Consider the following 26556-nt stretch of genomic DNA (forward strand, 5'->3'; position numbering starts at 1 on the left):
AACGGTCTGAAGGCAGTGCTTTGATAAATGTGCCGCTCTGCATCCCTCCCTGCAATGCATGCCCCCCCCCCCCCCCCACCCCCCAGCTGGCCAGGGTTCAGATGGTTTCCCGTTACACCAGTGGCGTGGGAAGGAGCGTGGGAAAGTACACCTGTGCATGGGGGGGTTCTGCCCACCGCTGCCCATGATACGGGCGGTTTCATCTACGCCAGCGTTCGTTGTGCCACTCCATAGACAGTGGAGGCGTGAACAGCGATGCCGGGAAAAATAAACGATTAAAATGCCATATTTTATACCCCCCCCCCCCCCCCCACTTTCTGAATCAGCGTCAATCCTCACAGCAACTTAAAAGTAACAGTTTAGTTTAAGGTCTGCTCCTTAACTAACCAGTTACTAATTATGTAATAATATATTAGTAGATAGAGATTCACATACAGTCAAGTCTAGAAATATATTCGAAAGCTATCTTGCTGCTCACAAAGCTTTTACTAAAGAGTTTTAAATGATCAAAAAAGAACACATTAGTTTGCATAGTTAGAAACGGGTGATATCTTAAAGGTCTGCTCTCATTCATCCGATAATATATTACTAACTAGAAAGATTCACTGAAAATAATTTTTAGAAATGTCCCACAAAGATGTCTTGCTCCTGTCTCACAAAGTATTTTTTAATGAGCTTATAAATGCTCAGTTATAACTCATTTCTGCATTTATTGTTTTATATTTGCAAGTGATTTAGTGATGAGATATTTTGTAAATACCAATCTATTAATACATCATGAAAATGATTAGAAACAGTTTATTACTAGTTAAGTAGTTAACCCTAAACTAAATTGTTACCAGTTAGTTACCCCTAATTGCCCACAACTCCATGTTCACACAGCTAATGGATCTATGGAAGAGGTCCTCCACGTTCTCTCAGCATCCTGATAGGGTGTTACATCGCCCCATTCTGGAATGCGTGAATCGCCACGGTGACGCCATGGTAACGATTGTGCTCACGCTGTGAGGCTGATCCTTGTTATCAATCGCTTTTATGCCTCTTTTTTGCGATTGTTTTGCAGGTTCTGCAAAAAAACAACGTGGCGCATTTCATTGAAATAAAAATTCATCTTGTCCGTGGAGTGGGGAGATGTCATCCTGCCCTTTTTCTCTTGGTGCGTCATTGTTTAATTTACAGCCATAAGTGTGTTGCCTCACTGAAAACTCGCCTGCACCATCCTTGTTCCTGATCTCCCTTTATTTTTCAGTGCCCTTTGCATCCTTCTTTTTTTATTTTGCTGCATTGTGAAAAGGGCCACGTGATTTAAGTGCCACATCCACGATGCTCCACCACAATTGGGACTGGGAATGGCCTTTTCTATGTCCTTGCTTTATTTTTTTTATATAAATGGAATCATATATATATTTTTATTTTAGCCAGAGAACTTTACGTGATCACAAAGCACTGCCCTATGTTAATGGCAATGAGACACTCATCTTAATTGGTGCTGTGTTGTTGTTGGGGGCGGGGGGTGGCATTTTCCATGTGGAGCACTTTGCAATAACCCTAAAACAGTCCCATTATAATTTGCTTTTGAAGCAGCCTAATTACTGAGACAGGTTCTGAGGTCACATCACGCAAGTTGGAGAGCAGTCAGAGGTTTTCTTTCGTTAATAGGAATCAAATATAGGTGGACACGCTGGATGAAACAAAATCCTATGTTTAAAAAACTATATTTTTAGAAGTTGGTTCCCTAATATATTTTTTACTACAAGAAGCAGAAAAGGCTGCTGGTTGAAGTGTTTGAGGGTTTTTTAGCAAATGAAAGGGCTGCTTTATGCCACTGAAGGGGCCCTTTTTTTCAGCATGTTTGGGGCGCATAACGCAGGGCAAGCTGTGAAGTCGGTTTTCCCTAAAATCCAGGGAGAGACCGCACCCCCTTAGCAGACAGGGGGGGGGGGGGGTGGGGGGGGGTGTAATTAGACACCTTTTATTCTCTGCCTTTGTGTTTAGTATTAAAACACCCACTACTAAGTCAGACAAAAAAACCCACAAACCACTTACCCAAATTTGTTCATGGGACTTCGGCTTACACAAAAATATTCCGAGGGCAGAAGGAAAATATGGCTGGTTATCTCTCTGAACCAATCAGGTTGTAGTGGAGGTGAGTTTGTGCAACTAGAGGATGCAGGACCAACCAGTCAGATTTGTCCTGTGTCCTATAGTTGCTTGGACCCACCTCCTCTGCAATCTGATTGGTCATCTCTTTGAACCAGTCATTTTTCCTTCTGGCCTCTGAGCATTTTTGCGTAAGCAAGACTTTCATGAGTCTAAATTTTCTGAAATTTCACCATTGTCTCCTACAGTCAAGAAAGAGCCAATGATCTGTTTAAAAGAAGTTCATTCTCAGTTTTTCTTAATAAACCAAAATGCGATTGAGAACGTAGCTTTACTTCGCTGCTGTTAACGATGTATTTTATCTAGTCTTATGCCTTCCTGTAGAAGCTTCTGAGGATGGCGCAGTTGGGAGGCCGCAGTGCCGCTGTCGGAAGAGGACGGCAGGCGTGTTGAGCTGCTCCAGCACAGCTGCACCTCGTGATAGACAGTGTCAGCTTAAATGGCGAGTGGCAAGCAGAGTGGGGTCTTTGCAGAGTGAGAGCCGCTCGCGGTGGACAAGGGGGGCGGTGCGGAATTTGCGACTACACGCAGAACATTTTGGAAATTAGACGTTGCCCTGACTTATACGGACACACTAATTAGGGAGATGTGGTGATTAGAGGCTTGAAGGGGGGGATGCGGGGGGCCGCGAATGTCGGCGTTGCGCTAACCAGTGAGATGTTTAATCATTGTGATTTGTAGCACAGGGAATCTCTCATTGTGTCATTGTGTCACTGTGATTCCATTGGGGGGGGGGAGGGAGTCATTCTATTATTGCCGTCCATCCTGCAGTTAAAGCTTCAGCCCCATGACAGTCCCAAGACAGTGTTCCAACTAGGGCTGGGACGATTATTCGACGTAATTGACTATGTCAATTATAAAAATGCGTCTGTGGAATTTTTGTGTTGACATGTTGTGTAAAACTACGTAAATGTTTTGTAACTGCAATGCACTAAATGATAAGCTGAAGGTATTGTAAGGGAAAGTACCTTGTCCCCTCAGGAGCACGTTAAGGCTGTCCCTTTAAGAATCCCGCACTTAAACAGTCTGCTAATAACTGAACTTTACTGTCCACCTGATGATCTCTTTGCCACTCGGGAGCTACAATATTTTATTTATTGGGCATGCGGCATGGTTTTCATTTACAATACAAAGTTATTCCGCTAATAAGCTGGCTAGTTGTTTCACTGCTGGCAGACTGAATTTAGATATAGTTTTGTCTAATACCGCCGGTGCCAGCAATGCCACACTGTTTTGTAAGGCATGCACTGGCCAATCATGTAGCACTTTTCTCATAAATATTAATGAGACACCTCCTACCACCCTGCAAAAAGGAAATTTGCCGCCTGCCCCACCCCCCCCGCACACTGGGCAACATGGCTGCGTCTACCAGCAGACCCTCTGGAGAAACATGCAGCAAAAAAGGCTCACACGCGGTCTTCCAAAGTTTGGGAAGACTTCAGTCATGACACCTTTTCTGCACCTCTACTGTAGCTGACGTTGTTGTAATGACGCTGTTTCAGCCGTTTTATATTTTCTGTTTATTTATTCTGTCATGTAAGAGTGAGACAAATTATCGTTTATGACCACTCTTACGCACTGTAGCCTAAATCGTTCCATGTTCACTGAAGTAATCTTAATTATAAGCTACCTTTGCTAGTGTGTGTTAAAAGCATGTTTCTCTAGTTATGAAATCATTCCATGTTTTAGCATCTATTTCAACATTAAAGTCAAATTGGTGTACTGAAATAATTAAGTAAAAACTATTACAGTGATTATTAACTACAGTCTAACATAGTAATTCCATTGAATCTCTTAAGATTTGGGTCACTATTGTGCCTCACACCTCCAGAGTTGTGGGTTCAATTCCCATTCCTGGCTCTTTGTTTGAGGTCCAAAAACTTGGGTTTTGATGAATTGATCTTTTTTTTTTATAACATTTTACTTAATGAGGCAAAAATGCTTAATATTGACTCACTACTGAAGTACAAATCATGACCAAATATAGTTGCTACTTGAGATAAGATTAAGATTCGTGTCACGATTCATTAATGATGAACAAACATGATCACTATTTCACTAGTGTTATTCATTACATGTTCCTTTGCTAGTTCCTTTGCTAGTTCCTTAGCAGTTTTTTCAGTAGTTCACAAAAGTTTTTGTGACAATATATAGTAACAAATAGATTAACTGCTTGAGATAAAACATGCGTCATGATTCACTAATGATGAATTAACATGAGATCAGTATGTAACTAAGACTTAGTTTGTGGTTAATTAATACATAAGTAATAGTATATATATTATTTGTGCCCCATCAAGTAAAGTGTAACCTGAAATTTTTTTAACCATAACGTGTTAGTAAGTGTTTGCCTGGTTTCCCATCTAGGGTGTCACCTAACTAGCGCCATGGGCTTCTGGGATGGGCTCCAGGCTCAGTGTGATCCTGTCCTGGAAAAACGGGTATGGAAAATGGATGGATAGTTTTTCAGAACGAATGAAGGCATTGTTTGGAAAATGATACGGCAGATACAGAGTTTCAAAGACAGTAAATTACACAAATTATGAAAATACTGTAAAGAAGTGAAAAAAATAAAACAGACAAAAGTGTTTGTGTGCTTAGATACGTAAAAACAACACTGGTGGAAGAAGAGGAGTCTCACGGAGGCAAAGATATAGGGTGGTAGCAGGATCACCGAGAAGTGGCAAGGTCATGATGAGTTGGTAACGAGAGACTAAACAGAGACAAATTAATTAACTTAAGCAATGATCAAATACGGCGTCTTAATTCTGATTAAGTCATGTCGAATATGACATGATGAACCTGCAAGCCAATTAGACTCAAATTGGTGGGTAGACTTTTACAGGAAAGGTGTGTTGGAGATGCCCTTGAGAACTAACGATCTCATTTTCAAGATAGGTATGTCAGTCAATTGGAATGAGTCAGACAAACCCCTCCCCCAGGGGTGCGGAGAAATCCTTACATCTCTGGAGACAAAGAGGAATCTCAATGATGTCACTGGTCTTTCCTGATTTCCTCGACAATGGAAGTACCTGCAGACTGCCCGTGTTGCCCCGCGAAGGTTTTCTTACACATTGCTGGTGTTTGCCGGACATTTCTGTCAGGTTAAGGACCTCCATTAGGGGGAGAGAAGAGTAAACAGAGTGGACAGAAAGCGTGACGCCTCCTCGGTAGCTCTGACAGGACTCGTCACACGGAGAGCAGGGGAGGCACATTAAGAGATAAAAGGGTGCTCTGTTACAAGCTAATTGGGCAGAAGCAGCCATACCGATGTTCCACTTAGAGTAACTCTCAGAGATGTTGACTTGATGAGATGTTGAAGCCATTACTTTGGTAGAGCGCCTTCATGGCTGATTTACATTCTGGGTGACACAACATCAGGTGTTTGCTCTCCTACCCTCATGTCGTAAAAACACGATAAGAACGCACCGAGAACAAGATGAGGCCGTAACGGTTATAGAGCGGCACTCTACAGCCTGGTTGTTTTGTCCAGCAACGCGCTTCAGTGCTGTGTTAATCACTGTTACAGTACCCGTGACTTGATTCACAGACACGTTCATAAGGTTCTTGAATTGATGCTTTGAGGGGGACCGCTGAGGAGCAGGACGTGATCCTGCATTTAGGATGGCCCCCAGGGTGCCCCCTACTGGGTGTATGTTGTTAAGTACCCTCGACGTCACCGCAGTCCTGCAGCTCTTCATAAGAGAATGGGGGAAATTAATGATCTGTGGGGGGTTTCATATTGAATGACCGGGTGCTCTGTTCCACATGCTCCTATAGCTTGATCCGACGTGGGCCACAATGAGGCTGGAGCTTGTCTTAGCCAGCGGGGGGCGCCCTGGATGGGATGGCCATTTTTTTATATTATCATTTTATTCATTAAGAAACAAAATAAGAGGAGGCATCTTGATTCAGACACTAAATGAAAGACCAGCTTTTTAAAAAAAATATAGTTTGATTAGTAGTTTTGTAACATAATGCATTATACCTGGTATTAATGTTAAGGACCTTTCTTGAGGATACCAGTAAGAACATTCAACCTTCCGGTTATCAACCAGTGTATTGGGCTGCTACCCGCCCCTGCTGCCCATAACTGGTGAACAACTACAGATCTAGAAGGGACTATATTGATGTCTAGAACGGCGTTTCCCAGCCCAGTCCTTGGGGAACCTCAGACATCCCATAATTTTGCTCCTTTGCAGCTCTCAGGGAGCAAAAATTTGGACTGTCTGGGGATCCCTGAGGACTGGGTGAAGAAACACTGGTCTGGAAGGAAGAGAAGGATCATAATAAAAAGATTCCACAAACTCTGGAGGGGCGATGTTAGCTAGATGGACGCGGCATTGTGGAGCGTGTTAGAGGTCCTGGCCCCTCCCATGTGTGCAATCCACCCTCTAAATCGATCCTGGGGTGGCTGTTCAACAGCATTGTTATTATTCTGGATGATCAGATTAGCGAGCAGCGCCTGAGTCTAACGGGGATGAGCGAGCCGCTAGCCGGAATGCAGGGTATGTTAGCAGCTGGCTGTGCGGGTCAGAGGAGGTGCAGGGCAGCCTTGGAACCATCAGGGTGGGAGGTGCCGGGAGGAGACCGCGCGATGTCACTTTAGTGGAAAATAAAGCTACTCGGCTTGTTTGCCAGGGTCTATGATCCGAGCTGAGAACGGACCATTTATCACAGGCCCATTAGCGCCTGCACAGGCTGGCAGCCCCCTGCACTGCTGCTCCGCAAAAGCATCACGGCACCCACGCCTTGCCGAGGCTGCTTCCGCTACTGCGCGTCGATTGGTCAATACCTGCGATTGCAGAGAACCAATAGGATCGAAGAAGGAATGATTTCTTCATCGTCTAACTTTACAGATTTGTTACTACTGTGTGAGGGCCTGGTTTTTAGCCACACTCAGGATAGAAATGGGGGAGGGGCGAATAACACGCTCTGCGGGGGTCAGTGGGGGGCTCGGGGTGTCGCAGGCACGGAGACAGTGACTAACTCAGTTAGTGATGATTTTTAATGCTCTTTTACCTTTTAAAAATACTTTTTAAGTTCTGTGGGTCATGCACTGTACATGTGTGCGATGAGATTTTTTCCACGTTTACAATAAAAATAAAAAGGGAGCTGGTTTTAATGGAGGATAGATAGAGGGGCCTGGTGTTCCGCTGGGCCCTGAGACGTCCCGTCTGAACAGCTTCCCACTGCCTGTTGTGGCAAACGAGGATGTGGCTTTAATATGCTGAAGCCACAGTCCTTAAACACACAGTCTGTAACGATCCTGAAAAGCACGTCAGATTTGGGCATAGTTACACAAACCATTGAGAAGTTTTTAACAATCAGAATATTCCGTATTAAAGCTGGCCTCAGTATTTTATTTCATTTTTTGGTGCTGAAATCCTCGGTCTCCAAGTCTCTTAATTCCTCTGCACTGTTGTATGTAATATTGCTATTTCTCTGCTTGTTCCACGAATTTATGATCCGATCAAATAATATTTGGAAGCTGTAGTATTAAGAGTAGCTTTGCAGAGAATCTCTACACTAATTTAATGTCCCGTGTCTAAATTCAAGCTAGTGCCTCCATTGTTGTTGGTTTGTTTCCTGCCCCTGGTTCCTTACACATGAGGCTTGTATGTTTTTTCACTGTAAGCAGCCCCTGTGTGATTGTGTGTGTATGTGCTCTGCGATGGCATCTTATCCAGGGTGTCTGTGGTCATGTGATGTGTTCTCCCTATAATGGGATCCAGGCTCATGCAGCCCTGCGCTGAATGAAAGGTCATGAATTGAATGATATTTAATTGATCCCAGTGGGGAAATTTTCTTTTCATCTACCCCATCCCGCTTTCCATGAGACACGCAGACCAGTCAGAGCAAGCTTGGGGGGTCACAGCACAGGGTAAGACAGCGTGCAGCGCCCCCGGAGCTGGGGGTTAAGGGTCCCGCTCAGGGGCCCAACCGCAGCTTCAGCCTGCTGGCTCCAGGATTCGAAGTGGCAACCTTCCAGTTACTCGCACAGAGTTGTAACCCACTGAGCCACACACAGCCCTCATTGATGGACAGTTGTTTTTGCTCAGAAACTATTTTAGCTTTAAAAAAGAGGCCCAGTATGGAAGCAGAAGCTGTGAGCATGTATGGGGTGGGTTTCGCTCCCTGCACTCGGCAGCTCGCTGATGGGCCTGATCGCTTGTGGCCCTCGCAGCTGTCGACTGAACGTCCTCGGACTGCCGCCTCCGGGCCGGCATGTCGGTGCTCGCTCACGCTGCTCGTGGGGGTTGTTCATTAGACCTGTTTACTTATTTTTGTCTGTTCCTCCCCAGTCATTGTTGGTAACCCGGGGGCTTCTTAGCGTGTGAAGCGCTGCATCGTGTGTGTTATGATCAGGCATGTTAGTGTGCAGCCTCATTTATCTGCTTTGTGTAGAGGAGGCTGAAGAAGTGTGTGTGTGTGTGTGACTGTCTCCGAAGTGGAGGGCTGCTTAAAATGTAGATTTATTATATACTGTAATATAAGTATGAATAAATATTTAAAAATGTGAAGATTATAAAGGCTATCTGTCTTCCAACTGCTGACCCTTGTTGGAGCTGCAGGGGGCCTGGAGCCAATCCCAGGCAACACAAGGCTGGAGTTCATACCCGGATGGCATGCCAGTCCATCGCCGGGTGCACGCTTAATGGGTGACTTAGAAAACACCAATTAACCTAACTGTAGGAGGGCACAACATGGTAGCACATGGAGGGTAGGGGGAATCAAACCCACAACCCAGCTGGTATAAGGAAACACCATTGAAGTTCAAAATGGTCTTCTAGCCAACCCCTTGCATGCTGTTACCGCTGTTTGCTTGGTTCCCTGCACACACGTAGATCTCGAGGCTGGCTGGATGATCCAGCGGAAAGTACACAGTGCAAATGTGGTACCACAAGTGCAGAGAGGCGTAAATGTCGACCCTAGTCTGGCTTCCAGCTCCAAGAGGGTTCATTAGAACTGGTGCCTTGTGACCCCAGTGTGGGTTGTGCGTGGCCATTTTGATGAGTTTGTGGAGCGTCTGGTTACAGTAAAAGTATTCATTTTGAAATTTGATTTTAATGTCAAACTTTTCCTTTTTTTTTGTTCTTGGTTCAGATGTTTTTAAAACTCTGGGTTTTGACTTAATGACCAAGGGAAAATGTGAGTCCTGAGGCCAAGCCGGTTGAGGACCACCAGCTAACATCCCCCCCCCCAACTTGCTCCCCCCAGGTGCGGCCTTCATGATGGTGAACAGCACAGGTCGTTTTGCAGGCCAGAAGGCACAGCTCTTCATGCCCCAGCTGAAGGAGAACGACACACACTGTGTCTTGCTTCAGTACTACGTGTCGGGCCTGGATGCCACCAGCCCCGGGCAGCTCAGCATCTACGTGAAGGAGAACAGCAGCCCACTGGGGATCCCGGTATGGAACACCTCCGTGCCCACGGCGCCTGGCTGGAGCCCGCTCGAGCTGGCCATCAGCATCTTCTGGCCAAACTTTTACCAGGTAAGACCGGGTCTGGAGCAGTTTTCCTCTGAGGGATACGCATGCATTGCTTGTGATCACCCTTTCTGGCAGTTGACCACATCTGGGCATGGTCAAATGTGGGCATGGTCAAATGTGGGTGTGGCCAAATGTGGGTGTGGTCAAATGTGGGTGTGTTTTTATGGCCTCACTCTGTGAAAACGGAGGTTTCTCATTGACTCCCTGTTTCAAAGACTGACGATTAGCCGTCCATCACCTTGATGTCCCCCCAATCATCACAATATGCTGGGATTGGGCTGTATGCCTCTTACATTGTTTTTTAATCATGCCTGTGGCTGATACACTCAAAAACAGACCGAAAGAAGTGACACCCACATACTACTTTTTTGGTTATTTTTGGTTTATTGCTTTCATGAAAAGAACTAAATTCATTCTACATAAGTCACAGGTTACATATGTAATCATACTGGGACCATTGAGAGACCATTCCTGTCACCTAAGAGCCAGAGTACCTATTGTCAGCTTCAGATATATGATGCATTGAGGTAGGACTGCCACTAATGACTAATGAGTTTTCTACTGATCTGTTTTACCAATTGGTCAATGAATTAAAACAATTAATTTTGCTCCAGAAAATCACACTGACTATTTCATTTAAATTATTATTTTTGACAACAAACTGTACGCCATTGCAGGGCTTTAGATAACAGACTTCTGCTTTTCAGCACTCTACGTTACTTATGCCCACAATTCGATAAGCAGATTACTAGAATGCTTTTAATAATATATTAATGAGATACATATTGTGATGCACAGAAGTTAGTAATCTGTATAAATTCGGCATGTCCTTACGCTTATTAGACTCGGTTAACGGAGCACGCCATGTCCCACTGTCTTGGTAAATCGTGGAAGCAATGAGCAGAATAAGCTGTTATGGAGAAAGGCTCAGCTCAGCGCCATGGCATCTTTTAAAAGAGGAGATATTGTGGTTAAACTAGGTAAAACGACGTAGGTGTCGTGGCAGTGCTTTTCGCAGATTAAAGTCCGACCCTTTTTGTAGTAAATATAATTTTCATTTTTATTTCAGTTATTTTTTTTAACTTCCTGTGTGTTTTCCTTTCAGTTTTAGTTTACAATAACAACACTCGCCCCAACATGCACAAACACACACACACACCGATTTTATCCTAAACATTTTGTCAAATACTTATTCAATGAAAACTCTAAGGTAGCAGGCAGAAAGCATTATGGCTTTAATAATGAGTGTATTTAGCAGCTACAAGGACACAAGATATTAAAACGCTCTCCATACTAATGGAAATTTAATAGACATGAATAGACAACATTTAAGGTAGCTTTGCCTGTTCTGGCTGCCCATCATCCAGAGTAGTACCTATATATGTTTTTCTCGTGCATAGCCCTGGTGGCACTGTGGTATGCCGCCGAACTTTGCACAGTATACAAACCACCTTTTTGTTTTGTGATAATTTGAACAATTCCCATACTTACAGTGATATAAAAAAAATCTTATAATGCATAGAAGCATTTTAGAAATTTTTCTACAGCCGGTCATTTCATTAAAATAATATTTGCAAACGATGCATCGATTTAAAATTTCGACGTCGCAGCAGTCCTACGTTGAGGTGAAATATTGTTCTCATTGGTTGTAGTACAAACGAGAAGCAATAGATAAAATATAAATATTGAGCTCCTGATTGGTGGGAAAAGGCGCTAATTTGGTACAGATGTTTGGCCCGGAAGCAGACTACGCTTTCAAACAGCTGCTGAAGATGTGTTTGTTTAGTCTAGCCGATGCTATTTCTGTTGTTCTTTCATTTACTGTCCATTGGAGTGTTTATATTTTTTATCTTTTGTTTGCTGTGTCTGTTTTAATGTTTTCTTTTTTACGACCCTTGAATCTGTCTGCGAGAGGCACTCTGTAAATGCATTTTACGTGCTTCTGAACCGTACAGTAAATAAATAGATTTAGATACTGAGTTATGAGTCCAGAGTTATTAGTCCGCTAAATAATCCTAATATTAGGCTGGGAGGAGCTACCTGGCTGATGTCACTAGGCTACGTTGTGGAAAAAAAAACATTTTAACTAATTTAACGCAGCATTAATTTCCCAGCGTGCGGATGTCCATGTGATCTCTGTAAGATGGAGCTTACAGAGGCTTCTCAATATCCACCTCCTGCCTTTTGCTCCAGCTGCCAGTTTGACTGACAGACATCCCCCCTCCCCCCATACACTAACGGCACATATGCACGTCAAACTCCCAGAAGACCACGGAAACCAGAGGCTTAAATCTGCCTCGACGGCCCACTTAGTGCTGTTGCTCCGGGGATAATTTTCCAAGGCAGCACTGGTGACTTTTAACATCTCTGCGATTAACAATAGAAGCCATATCTTCAAAACTACATCTAATTAGCTGTATAGAACTAATTATAGGTGCCTGTAATTGCTCTGTATTCTTAGTGTTTGTCAAAATTAAACCACCTGGCAGTTAGAGATTAGCTTGTCTTTTATTTTGTAATTACAGGGTACTTTCTCTCTCTTTTCTCTCTCTCTCTCTCTCTCTCTCTCTCTTTCTCTCTCTCTCTCTCTCTCTCTCTCTCTTTCTCTCTCTCTTTCTCTCTCTCTCACTTTGTCTGGAACTGGAGAAAAGGACACCTACGAAACTTTGGTTCTACTGTGCAATTTGAAACGCCGTCATTTTCCATACTTTGTGGATGAATCAGCTGGCCATGACACCTTAGCTATTCTTATGGTGGCCGTCGTTTGCATCGAAGATTGTGTTACTCAGACACTGGTCATGTTTTGGGTTGCTGAGGAGTATTTTCATTTATTATACTCTTGCTGGCCACTTTATTAGGTATACCTGTTCCAGTGCTCATTGAAGCAAATATTTGATCAGCCAATCACATGTCTGCAGCACATTGTACAAAATCATGCAGATACAGGCCAATGTTCACATGAAACGCCAAATTGTGGAAGAAAGGTGATCTAAGTGACTTTGGCCTAGTTGTTGGTGTCAGACATGCTGGAACGAGCATTTATGAAACTGCTGATCTACTGGGATTTTTCATGCACAACCATCTCTGGGGTTTACAGAGAACGGTCTGAAAAACAAACAACATCCAGTCAGCATCAGTTCTCTGGGCGAAAATGCCCTGTTGATGGCAGAGGCCAGACTGGTTCAAGCTGATAGAAAGTAAAATTAACAAATAGCCATTTGTTACAACCATGGTATGCAGAAGATCGTTCTTCTTGCAGACGTCGAACCTTGAAGCAGACGGGCTACAGCAGCAGAAGATCACACCAGGTGCCACTTCTATCAGCTGAAAAAGGAATCTGAGGCCACAGTGGGCACAGGGTCACCAATACTCGATGGCGAAAGATTGGAAAAATGTTGACTGTCATCAGACTGTCATCACAGTCATCAGATCTCAATCCAACAGAGCACATATGGGATGTGGTGGAACGAGAGATTGGCATCATCAAAGTGCCAACCCAGTATTATCGAGGTGTACCTAATAAAGTGGCTAGTGAAGGTATATCATACCTGCTGTGCAGAGGTGATTCTGGGATATCAGGCAAGGAGGTTAAGATGGACCATAATTCATACAGAGGGGCCAACCTCATCATTATTCTTTGAATCATTGAGTAACAGGGGATGGGGCACACCAGGGACCAATCAGATTTTAGTTGGGGCCAGTGTAGCTGTGGCTCCGCCCCTGTATTCGCCCATCACACAGCTGCATGGCCCCCCTTTACTATCCCTCATGTTTCTTTCGGGTTACAATCAGCACAAGGGGCTCCCCGCACAGGTCGCTGTTCTGTGAGGTCAGCGCTAAGAAAGACACATGGGCAGGAAGCCTGTCTAAGAGCGATATCGGCCTCTCATATAGGGGTCAAGGAGGAGAAGGTAAAAAAAAAGACCCCTCCTCTTAATGCATCCTTTCCCTTGTCAGACCAGCTGCGTCGAAGATGCTCAGAATGAAATGGAAGTTCGAGGGGAAAAAAAACTGAAACTAAAATCTGTCAGCGATGGCGGGCAAATTAGAGCGGAGGCTGCAGTTGCTGGACTCGGCCCAACAGCCAGTACCGGAAACCGCCTCGGTGTCATGCCACCCGTTTTCCAGGATCGGCACAGAAACGGCAATTAGCGCCCACTGCGTTTGTTTTCTTTTCTCTCTTTTTGAAATGAGCGATTCTGAGCACGTAGCTCAATGCTCTAATTAAGGCGTCTCCGTGCAACAGTGCGCCCGCCCTCCACAGTTTTAACGACGAGGGCCACTCTGTGGAAGACCGGCAGAATGAGCAAGCCACAAATGTCTATGGAGGGCACTTCAACGAGCAAGCGTGAACAGGAAGTGATGTATGAGGGAGGAGCCAAATGGTCGAATCACATTTCACATGGATGCATATTTCACATTTCGCATATACCCTTCATAGTTAGCCTGGACTGAATGTATATGTTTGTAATTGCATCGATATTTGTAGAAGGAATTTCCAGAACACCCTTATTATGGCATTAGGTCAGGCTTCCTCATCATATGTTGCAGTATTTGGCACCAAAACTCACTCAATCCTCAGGTAAACCAACTTTTGTGAAATTCCCTGAACTCCACAGAAATTGAACTGAGAGAGTTTTGGAAATTTGTTCTTCATCTGGGTCCATCAACAAGTGTTTGCCTTGAGAATCCTCAGCTGGCTGTTTTTGGGCAGTGACCCAATGTCATAGAAAGAGAAGAACGTGGATATTTGTTGGTTTTTCTTGTTTTCGGTCTCGCCCTTCCTCCGTAACCATAGCTCCATGGCCCCCAGGCAGATGACCCACTGTAACTGCAGCAAATTCATTGTCTTCTGTAGCTAACCTGCGGCTGCCACACTTCCTGCTGTGAAGCCTGAACACAGTATGCGCTCCACTAACAGCAGCCTGGGTGGGAGACAGACCCCCGCAGAATAACAGCCGGCTGCCTGATAGTTGAGGCAGACAAACGGGCTCCGTGATTCCTGGGAAAGTCCGTGTCAGATTCGCCTAACGAGTCAGGGAGTTTAAATAATATCATTATTTTTAAAGAATAATTACACTAAATTTCTTTCTACAACAAATATATCATGGAGATCATTTTCAATGAAAACATATCTAAAATTCTTATGAATAATTTATCAAAATAAGAAAATGGTGCTTCTGTTGATCCAATTAACTCATTGAAACTGTAGTTAATAATAATGCCGCTACTAATTTGTTTATGTCCTTGTGTCTTTGTTTTGATGACATGAGCTACAGTTTTGTTTGCAGTGTCAAGTGTCCTTGTCTTAATTTAAAAGCCAATGACGATGTTGATAACTATGTCTAGATGTGCCTGGAATTTTGTGGTTTTGTAGCAGTCTGTGGTTTTACCAGCATGAAACGCGATGCCGCCCCAGCTGATACTGTAACGTAGCAGTTCCCCTTCCTCATTCGAACCCTGATCCATGGCTGTTTAACTTGAATGGGTAATCCGAAAGAGACACCCAATTTGAGGACATGCCTCTCCGCCTTTACTTCCCTGACGCCTCTCTGTCCCTCCCCAGATTGTGTTCGAAGTCGTGACCTCAGGACAGCGGGGACTGCTGGCGATTAAGGACATCCGCCTCCAGGGACACCAGTGCAGTAAGTCACACCCACCTGTCCCATCCTGTCCTGTCCTGTCCTGTCCTGTCCTGTCCTGTCCCATCCTGTCCTGTCCTGTCCTGTCCTGTCCCATTCTGTCCTGTCCCATCCTGTCCTGTCCCATTCTGTCCTGTCCTGTCCCATCCTGTCCTGTCCCATCCTGTCCTGTCCCATCCTGTCCTGTCCCATCCTGTCCTGTCCCATCCTGTCCTGTCCCATCCTGTCCTGTCCTGTCCCATCCTGTCCCATCCTGTCCCGTCCCATCCTGTCCTGTCCCATCCTGTCCTGTCCCATTCTGTCCTGTCCTGTCCCATCCTGTCCTGTCCCATCCTGTCCTGTCCCATCCTGTCCTGTCCTGTCCCATCCTGTCCCATCCTGTCCCGTCCCATCCTGTCCTGTCCCATCCTGTCCTGTCCCATTCTGTCCTGTCCTGTCCCATCCTGTCCTGTCCCATCCAGTCCTGTCCCATCCTGTCCTGTCCCATCCTGTCCTGTCCCATCCTGTCCTGTCCCATCCTGTCCTGTCCGTCCCTGAGTCCTTCTGCTGTGTCCCACACTGAAGGATCACTACATAAAATGCCAGATGAAATCTGCCCCGGAATCCCATAATAATAATAATAATAATAATAATTATTATTATTATTATTATTATTATACTAACTGCAACAATAACAATAATAATGAGTTGAGGAAGAAGCACCATGAGATGATAGATGCTAGATCAACGCCGTTTTGCAGTCACCCTGTGGCCAACTGAAGGTGAACATGAATATCACATTCAGCAGGACGTCCGCATGTCACATCTGCTTCATTACTCTGTAAACTCGTCAGTCATGGGCGGAGAAACCATTTACATGTGATCATTTCAGGTTAGTCCTATACGGTCTAACTGTTTCCTCCAGAATAAACCATGTACACACAAATAAAATAATAAAACCTCATACATTTTAACTCTGGATGGTTTCAGTAAGGCTGGTAATAGTACTAACGCTCCTCTACTTACGAACTTTCAACTTACGAACTTTCAGACATACGAACTAAGAGGACTGTAAGTCCAAGTTGTGTTCCTTGTGCTCCCGATTCCTGTCTGCAACATCAATTTTATTTTCTGCTCACTAATCCGCCTAGTGCGACTTCCGGTCGCTACTCCCTCCGCGCAGCAGCGTAACCTGCGTACTCCCAGCATCCTAGTTCTTTGTACTGGCACATACCCTTAAAATGATGCTGAATAACGACTGGTGAACATTTCAAGTTAGGAACGACCGTTTGGAACGTATCTCATTCGTAAGTAGAGGAACGTCTGTACTGTACATGCAATATTCTCCCTTACGATTATATATCCATCTTCAAACTGCTGATTCTGGTCGGCAGAGGGCAGGGAGCCTGTCCCAGGTAGCACAGGGCCCACTGAAAGGGATGCCAGTCCAACGCAGGCAACCTTCTCATTGTTTATTTAAATTTATATTTCGTAAATGCAGTTTTTCTCACAAAAATTCCACATCTGTGGCTCAGCCTTTGAGATTTGCTGTAGATCTGATCTCTCATTCCCACCTGAGCAGAATATTAGCATAAGCACAACAGTGGCCCCATCTTAATTATAGATTGGTTTACATTCTTGTAAGTTAATTAAAAGTAGTTCAGCGGAATAAATTTGAAAACAATATAAAGTCTTAGTATACGTTATACAACATAAGAATAATTAAAACTGTATAAATACTGGATTTTAAAATTGAATGTTATACAATATTTAATTGCCTTGTTTGATTACTGTTAGTGTCCAGCTTTAAAGGTAATTACCATTATTTAAAATAGTTGTGTATAATTTCTTCCCATCATAGTTTGTAAGAGTATAGCAGAAGCTTGCATAATATTAACTCTCTCCTTGATTAATTTTCCTTTCAGTTATAATAAAATGTATCGCTGAAGTACATATTAAACTTAACTCAGTGACTAATTTGCTGTAATATATAATAATGATTGTTTGCTATAATTGTATAGATATGAAAGAAATTTCAAACACCCTGACGGTTTATGTTAGGAGCAGGCTCCCATGATGCACCTGTGTGGTTATGCCACCACCCCCTCTTGCTTCTCTGATACTGGCCTCCGCTCTGCCTCTGTTGCCTCATTTATTCTGGGCGTTTAATGCAGACGGGGAGCAGAAGGTGAGGAGACGTACAACCGTGAGGGAAGACTGATGCCCCCCCCCCCCCCCAGTGGCAGTAACGAGCAGGATAACTTGTTTTATGGCTCCCCTGCTCCACTATGGCACACCAGCCTAAATCATATCCTCATTCCTCTCTCATTCTCTCTCTCTCTCCCCCACTCCCTCCCTCCCTCTGCTATCCTGTTTTACGAAAGATTCATAGCCTCTTCTTACATGGGAAAGTTCACCAGAAATGGTCTTTTCAGACCGAGGCTTTTGTTGGAGAAGAGTGGTCAGGGTTGTGGCCAGGCATCGGATCGAAATGGGCTTTGGAAAGCCCGCCTAGTGTTCAGGCCCGCGAGCTATCACGCTAGATGGGTCCTCTTAGCATGAACCCAACACACAGAATATCCAGGGAAACATGTAGCACGCAATAGAGATAAATCAATACCGCGCTAACAGGCAGAACCGGGGAATCACACTTTCTACACATCAACAATAAGCAACTAGCATCACTTTATGCAAAATGAATGTAGAAGAGCCTTATTTTACAGTCTATTGGACAAGAACACGGGTGGAACTTGAGAATTTAGTTAGCTCAGTAAAAATGTAGTCCAACAAGAATTTTTGTTTTTACTAGCCGGTGGGCTAGGGTTCAGTTTTTCGTGCTCGTCCTTCATCTGAATTATTCGCCTCAGGCTAGTGGGTGAGCTTAATTTCCAACGCTGGACGTGAGATTGGATTCAGTTTCATTCTGAAATGATGAGTTACATTTAATACAGGCCAGAATGGATCAGGCTCAGGACACGGTGCTGGAATGTCCTAAGTTTACCTCGGGTATCTGAATCAAGGTCACGGCAGCCTCCTTTTTCTGCAGGAGACTCGGAAACTAATTAAAACACGCTTCCCATAATTCGATTAGCACGGACGTTGATCCCAAGCAGCCGTCGCACCTTCTATTAAAAATGCAGATCGACCTAGATTCATGCCTGGCTTCACTTCTGCTTCCATTCTGGAGAGACCGGTAGTGGGGCAGCCACTTAGCACAGTGTAACATAGCAAGGTAGCATAATATCGAAACATAGTGTAGCAACACAGTGTGTCCTGCTGGTCCTTTGTTGATATGTCTTGTTATTCCTGTCGCTGTGTTTAAAAAGTACCACAACATTTTGTTTTTTAGCTGATTTTTTTAAAGTAAGCATATATTGCTTTGAGTTTGCATTTTAATTGCTGGGGGAGCGATGTGGCCCAGCGCGCCTGTAAACAGAAGGTGGCTGGCTAAAATAACCACGTGGTCCTTGAGTAAGCCCCCCCCCCCCCCCCCCAAGCTCCAGGGGCATTGGGTAAATGGCCTGACCCAGGGCCTGGATGACAAACTTTCATGTGTCAAGTGGAGTGCAAATTTAGGTGTTGGAATTCAATAATTTAAGGACTGTGGCTCATTGCATGTCAGTGGGATGGTCATCGTCCTTTGAATGAGTCTTGGTATGAATGTGGGGGAATTCTGGATCTTGTTGTCACTTTAAGTAGAGTCACTGATGAAGCTCTTGTCGATGTGACGACTTGTCTCATTTCCTGTGGGCCTGCAGTGAAAACGCCACACTTCCTGCACATCAAGGGTGTGGAGGTGAACGCCAGGCAGACAGCCACCTTCCAGTGCACCTTCAGCGGGCGGCCTGTGGACATCTACAGCATCTGGCTGCAGGTGAGTCCCTCTGTCTCCTGAGCCCTGGTGGCCAGTGCAAGCATGACGTCACGGTTTATACAGGACTTTCCACCCTTATTTATGACAATATATGGCAATTGAGCGGGTCAGTGATGGTACTGTAAATAATGTTGAATGGGGGGGGGGGGCTGAATTTTGTAAGATAGTCATTTTATGTGAGATGCCTGTCTCTGGTGTAAACATTGGTTCAGAACCTGCGTTGGGAGAAGAAACGATAGGACAGGCCTTTCCATCTACGGAAGCCTTTGCTCGGGCTGCTGCTGGTGTCCGGTGTGACCAGACAGCTCCTCACCCCCGCCGACATTTTTCCATTAGCCAGAGGAGATGGAACATAAACATTACGCAACATTCTCGATGTCAGTAAGGAAGAAATATTCTTAACTACCAAATGCAGTTGTGGGGAATTGCTGGCCTTTGGACAAGAGAGCATGAATATGTACTGTACCCCCTATTCCACTGGCGCAATGCAGTGAGACGCATGAATGCAGTAACTCCGCAGTAAACATGCAGCGAGCAAAGATGACAGACACAGATGTGTATATTCCATAGTTAGAGTTTGCTTTATTGAGGCATACATCCTTTACTCATCTATTTTCTCCATCTAATTGTAACCTTTAAAGGATGACCGCTCATTACTGATTCTCCGCCTACATCTGTTTGTTTTCCTGGTGATAAGAATATTCCAGATTGTTGCTTAGCGTAAAGGTAGCGTAGAGCACCCACAGAGCGTGAGTTTTGGAAAGCCCCCGGGCAGTTTATTATTGCAAGAAATGGCACAGGTGAGTGTAGGGTTGCCAACATTGGTCAGCTGCCTGGAGTGAGATTTTCAATTGCACGTGCAGACGTATTTATGATTTCGATGTAGCTAATTTTAGGTCTATGATGAAATAATACAGATTTGCCGTAAGATTTCTTGAGAGTCTGAAATCGCGAGTTTCTCGGCAGACGCGTGAGAGTTGGCAACCCAGGTGAATGACATCGTGACCTGCTTTTTCAAACCCCCCCTCAACAGGGCATCGGAGGACGGGAGGCCCCGCGCAGATCCACGCGACCTGTGAACGACAGACGGTTCATTGCAACCTTCGACGTGGAGAACACCACCAAGGGTGACTCGGGACGATACCGCTGCATAGTCCATTCTGACAAAGGAGTTGGGGTGTCCACGTATGCGGACCTAACCGTTAAACGTAAGTGGGGGGTTTCCAGGAGTCCCGATGGGTCGTCTTTGACACAGATTCTGCACAAAATCGACTTCTGTTTTCTATGTTTATATGTCTTAGGTCATATCAGGCTTCTTTCTCTTTTGCAAAAAAAAAAAAAAGTTTCAATATTTTTGAGATATTAGTTAAATTTTAAATCACCCCTGTAACATGGATTTAAAATGGCATCCACCAGTCCCAGGTCACATGAATGTGGGTATTGGAGTCCAAATTTGGAGAAGCCGGGTTTTGCTTCCTGTGACCTCTGGGGCCCAAGCTATTTCTGGGGGGGGGGGGGGGGGGGTCTGCCATATTTCTGTTTTTCCGTTCCCCAAGTGTGCTACAAATTACATTTACTGTACATCTTAGTGTGATTGATAGGTTTAATCCCGTCTTGGCCGATAGAAGCCTGTCAGTCACAGTAATGTACCTGGCTCTCACCTGCCTGCGGGCATTAACACTTTCAGGCCCATAACATGGGTATAATTCCCACTGGCAGTGTCTGCAGTGGGACTATGATCCAATATACCACATATTTGCATGGGGTCCTCGTTGACTTCAAACAGTCACTACAGTAAATTTTAAATAAACACATTGCTTATTTAAGAAATGCTGAAGCAGCATGTTTTGCTGAACAGCTAGCTAGCTATGATCTTTTGACTTTACCCATTAGCTGTTTATTTTGGTTTGTGGGACTTATCCTGTCAACTGTGCAGACAGTGACAGAAAACCCAAAAAAGACCCGTTTAGGTGCCCGGTTGCATGCCTGTAAGGTTAACAGCACTGACCTCTGTCCTTCTGAAAAATCATTGGTGGGATGTATCATTCACATCCTCCAGGGCCCTGCTTTTTACGCCATAGTGACTCCTCCCACGCTGCAGGACGCCATTATGGAGCAGCAGAGGTGGGCATTTCAGGTCCAGAAAGCAAAAATCCCAACCAAGATAAACTGCTGTTTTAGCATTCATGCCGCAGGTGGTTAGCTGGTCTGACTGTGACATGTCCCGTCCTCAAGGAGGTGCTGTTTTAGTTGTGAGCGGAGGACTTGACAGAAAGAGGAGAAGGCCGCTGGCAGTCTTCCTAAGCCCTTAATAGATGACTGATTTAACAACTATGTCAGTAGCAAGGTTGTTAGCGTAACACTAATGAAGTTCTGCCTGTTCTAGCATCGGCTTGACGGGATAATGTTAGGACTTTGTTCAAGTTGTGAGCTCGCTGGTTCTGGGATCCAATCAGACAGGCTTTGTTCCAAAATTGTTATGGTCAGTGACCACAAGGAGATGAGAAAACATCTATCAGTCACTTTCGGGTACCACTGCAATCTGAGAAAAGGACAGGCGCGACATGGCACCAAGCCAAGCTTCCTGAACCTCCTTTTGGTTCCTTCCTGAATCTCCTTTTGGTTCCCTTTGTCTGTAGATGCTCTGTCAGTATCGCGGCGTCTCTGTTTAACTTTGCTTTAAATTTTAAATTTGCCATGTCAGAATTCAACGGAGCAGGGGAGCTTTGGATGGCTAATTTACACATGAAAAAGGAGATCGAGATGATGGACGTTTACTTGATAAAAAAAGAGGAGAATATTGCGTCTAAAATAAGGTTAAGCCCAGGTGGATTTCAGGATGTTTTAAGTCAACAATGTTATGATTCTTGATTTGGGTCCTGGGCCATTTGCGTTTAGTCTGTTAATTGTATCTATTTTCTACACTTCTTGTACAGATATTTTTATGCTTGTTGCAGTGTAGCTGATAACCACTGTTACCACAGTTCACAAGGAATCACCTCCAAACTAGTTGAATGAAAGGACTGGTCCTATCAATGCCGAATTCAGTCATTTTTATAAAGATGATACATTTTATTAATTAATTTTCACCCACTCATACACATGGATGTCAGTAAGATGCCACTTTGCCAGCAATCGCAGGTTCTACCGATAGCGCAGTGCTGGCCTGCTGTTCCCGTGATGTAAGGCACTTGTGTTCTCATTGCCCCCTGCTTTCTCGTGTGACATTCTTGCAAACAAACTCGATGAACAGGACCATAAAGGTCAAGCTACGTGTTTAGTGCATTCATTCAGCAGCTCAGATCGCCTGTATCCTCATTAATTAAGTTAAGGTCAAGAATGGCGCGCAGTGGTTCTTAGCGGGTGGCTAAAATTAGCCACATGGCCTCGGAGAGATAAGAGCGGTTTTACCGGCAGCGTTCTCTTAAAATAATACAAATCATGAATCACCGTTAGTCAGAAAAAGGGCCAGGTGCATAAATTCATAAAGTCAGGCAGAAAAGGAGGAGATTCAAGAGGCGTAGACAAAAAAGCTTGCAGGGCCTTGGGCACGAGACGTTTAAGTACAGTAAGTGGGTGGACAGTCTACCTTTGATCAGGAGGTGAGCTTCAGTGGATTGAAGGCCACAGAGATGACGAGAGAAAAGAATGTGTAGGATAATGAACGAAATTAAGACAAGTAGTAAGGACGAAATGTATTAAATAATATCATAAGTACAGTGAGTTATTTACAACAGTGTGATAATGGGCGTAATAGTACATGGGATCATGGGGGGGGGGGGGTGGTAACAGAGCAAACAGAGCAACTGAGTCAGCTGTTCATAAAAGAACCATGAAGTGGGCCGGCGTGAGCGCGATCAGTCAGAGCGCGGTTGGTCAAAGCACGGTCGCCCGGAACTGCTGCATACACTGGACCCAGTCGCCTGCTTAGCTCCTGATCTCTGCCCTGCAGCCCAGTGGAATTCAATTTCACAAACAAAATTCAAAGGTTAAAGGAAGAAAAAAGAGAGAGGGAAAAAAAATACATATAAACGATTGAAATGATCCTCTTTTATTTGCAACGGGAAGCGGTACATTTCATTTGAATGTAATGCACTCCTAGCCCTGAAGAATATTAATCACACATTCCTGAAGTGACTGCAGACCTTGGTGCTCTGGGATGCTTTAAATGGGACACTGGAGAATTGCAGCAGGACCCAGGAAACAAGGGGTGTTAATTTCAAAGTGATTTTGCATCAGCGAAGGTCGCCGGGCTAAATTTGTTTAACCGTCGCTGTTTAGCACTCAGCATCTGATAAATAAACCCCAGAATTTTTGACAAAGAAACCGCAGAAATGTTAGTAGTTAATTTACCCATGAGAAACTATTGGGTGGCGACCGGTAAGACCTATGTTAAGGCGAACCAGACCACCTTGCATGATGTCGGATAGCATAAAGAGCGTAGTTTAATGGACTTTGCTAATCACAAATCTGTAGTGATTAAATTTCACCATGAGCAAATTTAATGTCTCCACACGCAGATTATACAATGACCCAATTCAGTTAAATAGCTTTGCATTTAAATAAAATATCGACTTAGCTAAATTTTCCCTTGGGTGTTCGCGATGGAATCGTTAACTCTTTCTGCATGGCTGGAACTGCTCGGGAAAGATGGTACAGCCTTAGACGGCACAGACTTCCTGTCACCACGATATTGGCTAAATAAAAACTGGAGAAAAAGCAACAACATGTAAAAGACCACGCAAGAGGTGTCCAACAAAATGCCCGAAAGAGTTACCAAAACATACTCTGTTTATTTAATCTGTTTAGTTGGTGCTTTTGTCCAAAACCACAGAGAATGTGCAAGTTGGGTCAGCCTGCATCCTTGGAGCAACTGGGGTTAGGGGCCTTGCTCATGTGCCCAATGGTGATATGATTATTCTGCTAGCTATGGGATTCAAACCCATGACCTTCTGAATAACGGCACAGATCCACAACCCACTGAGCTACTAACTGTCCCAAAAGTAGTAATAAATGGTGCACATATCAGTCATTAGTCATCACAGTTACCCTGAAATATAAATGCATGACATATCATAGAAATACATGCCTAGCATGAAGAGCATTTCTTTGTACCTGTACATGTTTTTCCCTTCTCAGAACCCCCAGTGCCCATCGCACCCCCCCAACTGACAGGGGTTGGCGCCACCTACCTGTGGATCCAGCTGAACGCCAACTCTATCAACGGGGACGGCCCTATTATCGAGCGGGAGGTGGAGTACCGCACCGTGTCCGGAAGTCTCATTGACAACCAGCCCGTTGACAAGACCACACACAAGATCGGTCACCTTGACCCCGACACCGAGTACGAGATCAGCGTCCTGCTGACACGGCCCCTGGATGGGGGCACTGGAGCCCCGGGACCGCCGCTTCGTGCAAAAACCAAGTGTGCTGGTAGGTTCCGAGCACCAGGCCTCACACGCTGCAATATCACCCAACAATTTGTAGCTCACATCACTAACTTGAAATTTCAACATATTACTCGTTGGAAACAAACTTTAAAACACTACAGTCATCTGTTAATGACAGGAATTGTTTTTTTTTTTTTTTTTTAAATGTGTCATTAGGTGATTTTGTTGTTGCCTGAACATCATGGAGTGATGAATGGAGAAAGCAGACCATGTGTAACGTACTTACTATGCGTAACACAGCATGTTGTTCTATAGCAAACATTTATAAGTAGAAAGAGTACACTCTAAAATAACAATTAAAAAGTACAGTATAGTAAATGCAGAAACCAGTAACGGTTATTTATTATCTTCTTCAAGTATTATGTACTGTACATAATTGTACATGCTATACTGTACCTAAATGAATGTCCATGCAGTAGGTTTGTTTGCATCAGCATCACCACACACGTGAACAATGTGTGAATAACGACGGCATGACGTATATGTGGTTCCGTTGAACAGAACGTCATTATGCGTTGCATGTCCGTACTTGTAATGGCAAGGCATATTTTATTGCATAAAATTTACTATTAAAATCAATAAAAGCAGCAGCCAGGTGGAACAGAATTGTTTGTTAGCAGGGTAATTCAATTATTATGCGTTTTCCTATAGAGTATACCTGTACATGTAAACAATGGATTTAGTGGTACTGTAGTGCAATACAGTTTCCCCACAATAGTAATGATATTTTTGGTTTAATTTCAAGTGCTGTCATTTAGGAGTAACACTTAAAGTAAAAAAGTAAAAAGCACACTACTTAAGAAATAGTCTTAAATACAAAAACATCCGTATTTTGATTAGGGATCAAATCAAATCAAATAGGCTTTTATTGTCATTTCCTTATATGTTCATAACATACAAGGGAATCGAAATGCTGTTCCTCTCATCTTTGTAATACAGACAGTTGGCAGGTAGTTCCTTGGTAGGTAGTGACTAGTTATTGTTCAGGGGCAGGGGGCAAGGGGGGTGGGAGTGGACAGAGTTCAGCATGCTGATAGCTTGGTGGATGAAGCTGTTGGACAGTCTTGTGGAGCGGGCCTGGAGGTTCTGGTACCTTCTCCCTGAGGGCAGGAGGTTAAGGAGGGAGTGTAAGGGGTGAGAGGAGTCGTCAGCAATGTTGATGGCTCTATGGTTGATGCGGGTGGAATATGTCCTTCAGCGAAGGCAGTGGGGCATCAATGATCTTGCTGGCTGCATCCACTATGCTTTGCAGGAACTTCTTACAGGAGGCAGTGCAGCCTCCGTACCACACAGAGATGCAGCTGGTGAAGACGCTCTCGATTGTACCTCGGTAGAATGAGCACATGATGGGGGGTGGGACTCGTGCTCTCCTCAGTTTGCGTAGGAAGTAGAGGTGGGTTTGAGCTTTTTTAGCCAGTGATGTGGTGCTGTCTGACCAGGAGAGGCCCTCAGAGATGTACGTCCCCAGGAACTTGGTGCTACTCACCCTCTCCACAGCTGCACCGTCGATGGTCAGTAGGGGGTGCTGTGAACGACCTCTCCTGAAATCAACCACAATGTGTTTGCTCTTGCCCACATTCAGGAAGAGATTGTTGTCTTTACACCACTGGACTAGTTGACTCACCTCATTCCTGTAGTTGGCCTCGTCATGCTTGGTAATGAGGTCCACCACGGTTGTATCATCCGCAAACTTGACAACGTGGTTGGAGCTGTAGGTTGGTGCACAATCCTGGGTCAGCAGGGAAAAAAGCAACGGGCTGAGCGCACACCCTTGTGGGGCCCCTGTGCTCAGCGTGATGGTCTTAGAGATGTTATTGCTGACCCGCACATCCTGTGGCCTCCCTGTAAGAAAGTCCAGCACCCAGTTACGGAGAGAGGTCATGATTCCCAAGTGGCTGAGTTTCTGTATTAGCAGCGGTGGAATCGTCAACTCTGTCTGTTGTAAAAAAAACTATGCA

The 26556-nt window shown here is 44.5% G+C and overlaps 1 protein-coding gene across 12 annotated transcripts in view; it reads left to right on the top strand.

Annotated features, from left to right (window-relative positions):
• LOC125744386 (receptor-type tyrosine-protein phosphatase mu-like) overlaps positions 1–26556 on the top strand; it is a 200150-nt gene that overhangs the window by 60768 nt on the left and 112826 nt on the right. For all 12 annotated transcript variants that reach the window (XM_049016138.1, XM_049016147.1, XM_049016183.1 and 9 more), the window contains exons 3-7: positions 9382–9656; positions 15220–15298; positions 19033–19148; positions 20182–20356; positions 24288–24581. In XM_049016138.1, the coding sequence (XP_048872095.1) occupies positions 9382–9656; positions 15220–15298; positions 19033–19148; positions 20182–20356; positions 24288–24581 (939 nt within the window). The remainder of the gene's footprint in view (positions 1–9381; positions 9657–15219; positions 15299–19032; positions 19149–20181; positions 20357–24287; positions 24582–26556) is intronic.

Source organism: Brienomyrus brachyistius, chromosome 1 (assembly GCF_023856365.1).
Source record: "Brienomyrus brachyistius isolate T26 chromosome 1, BBRACH_0.4, whole genome shotgun sequence".
NCBI classification, from domain to species: domain Eukaryota; kingdom Metazoa; phylum Chordata; class Actinopteri; order Osteoglossiformes; family Mormyridae; genus Brienomyrus; species Brienomyrus brachyistius.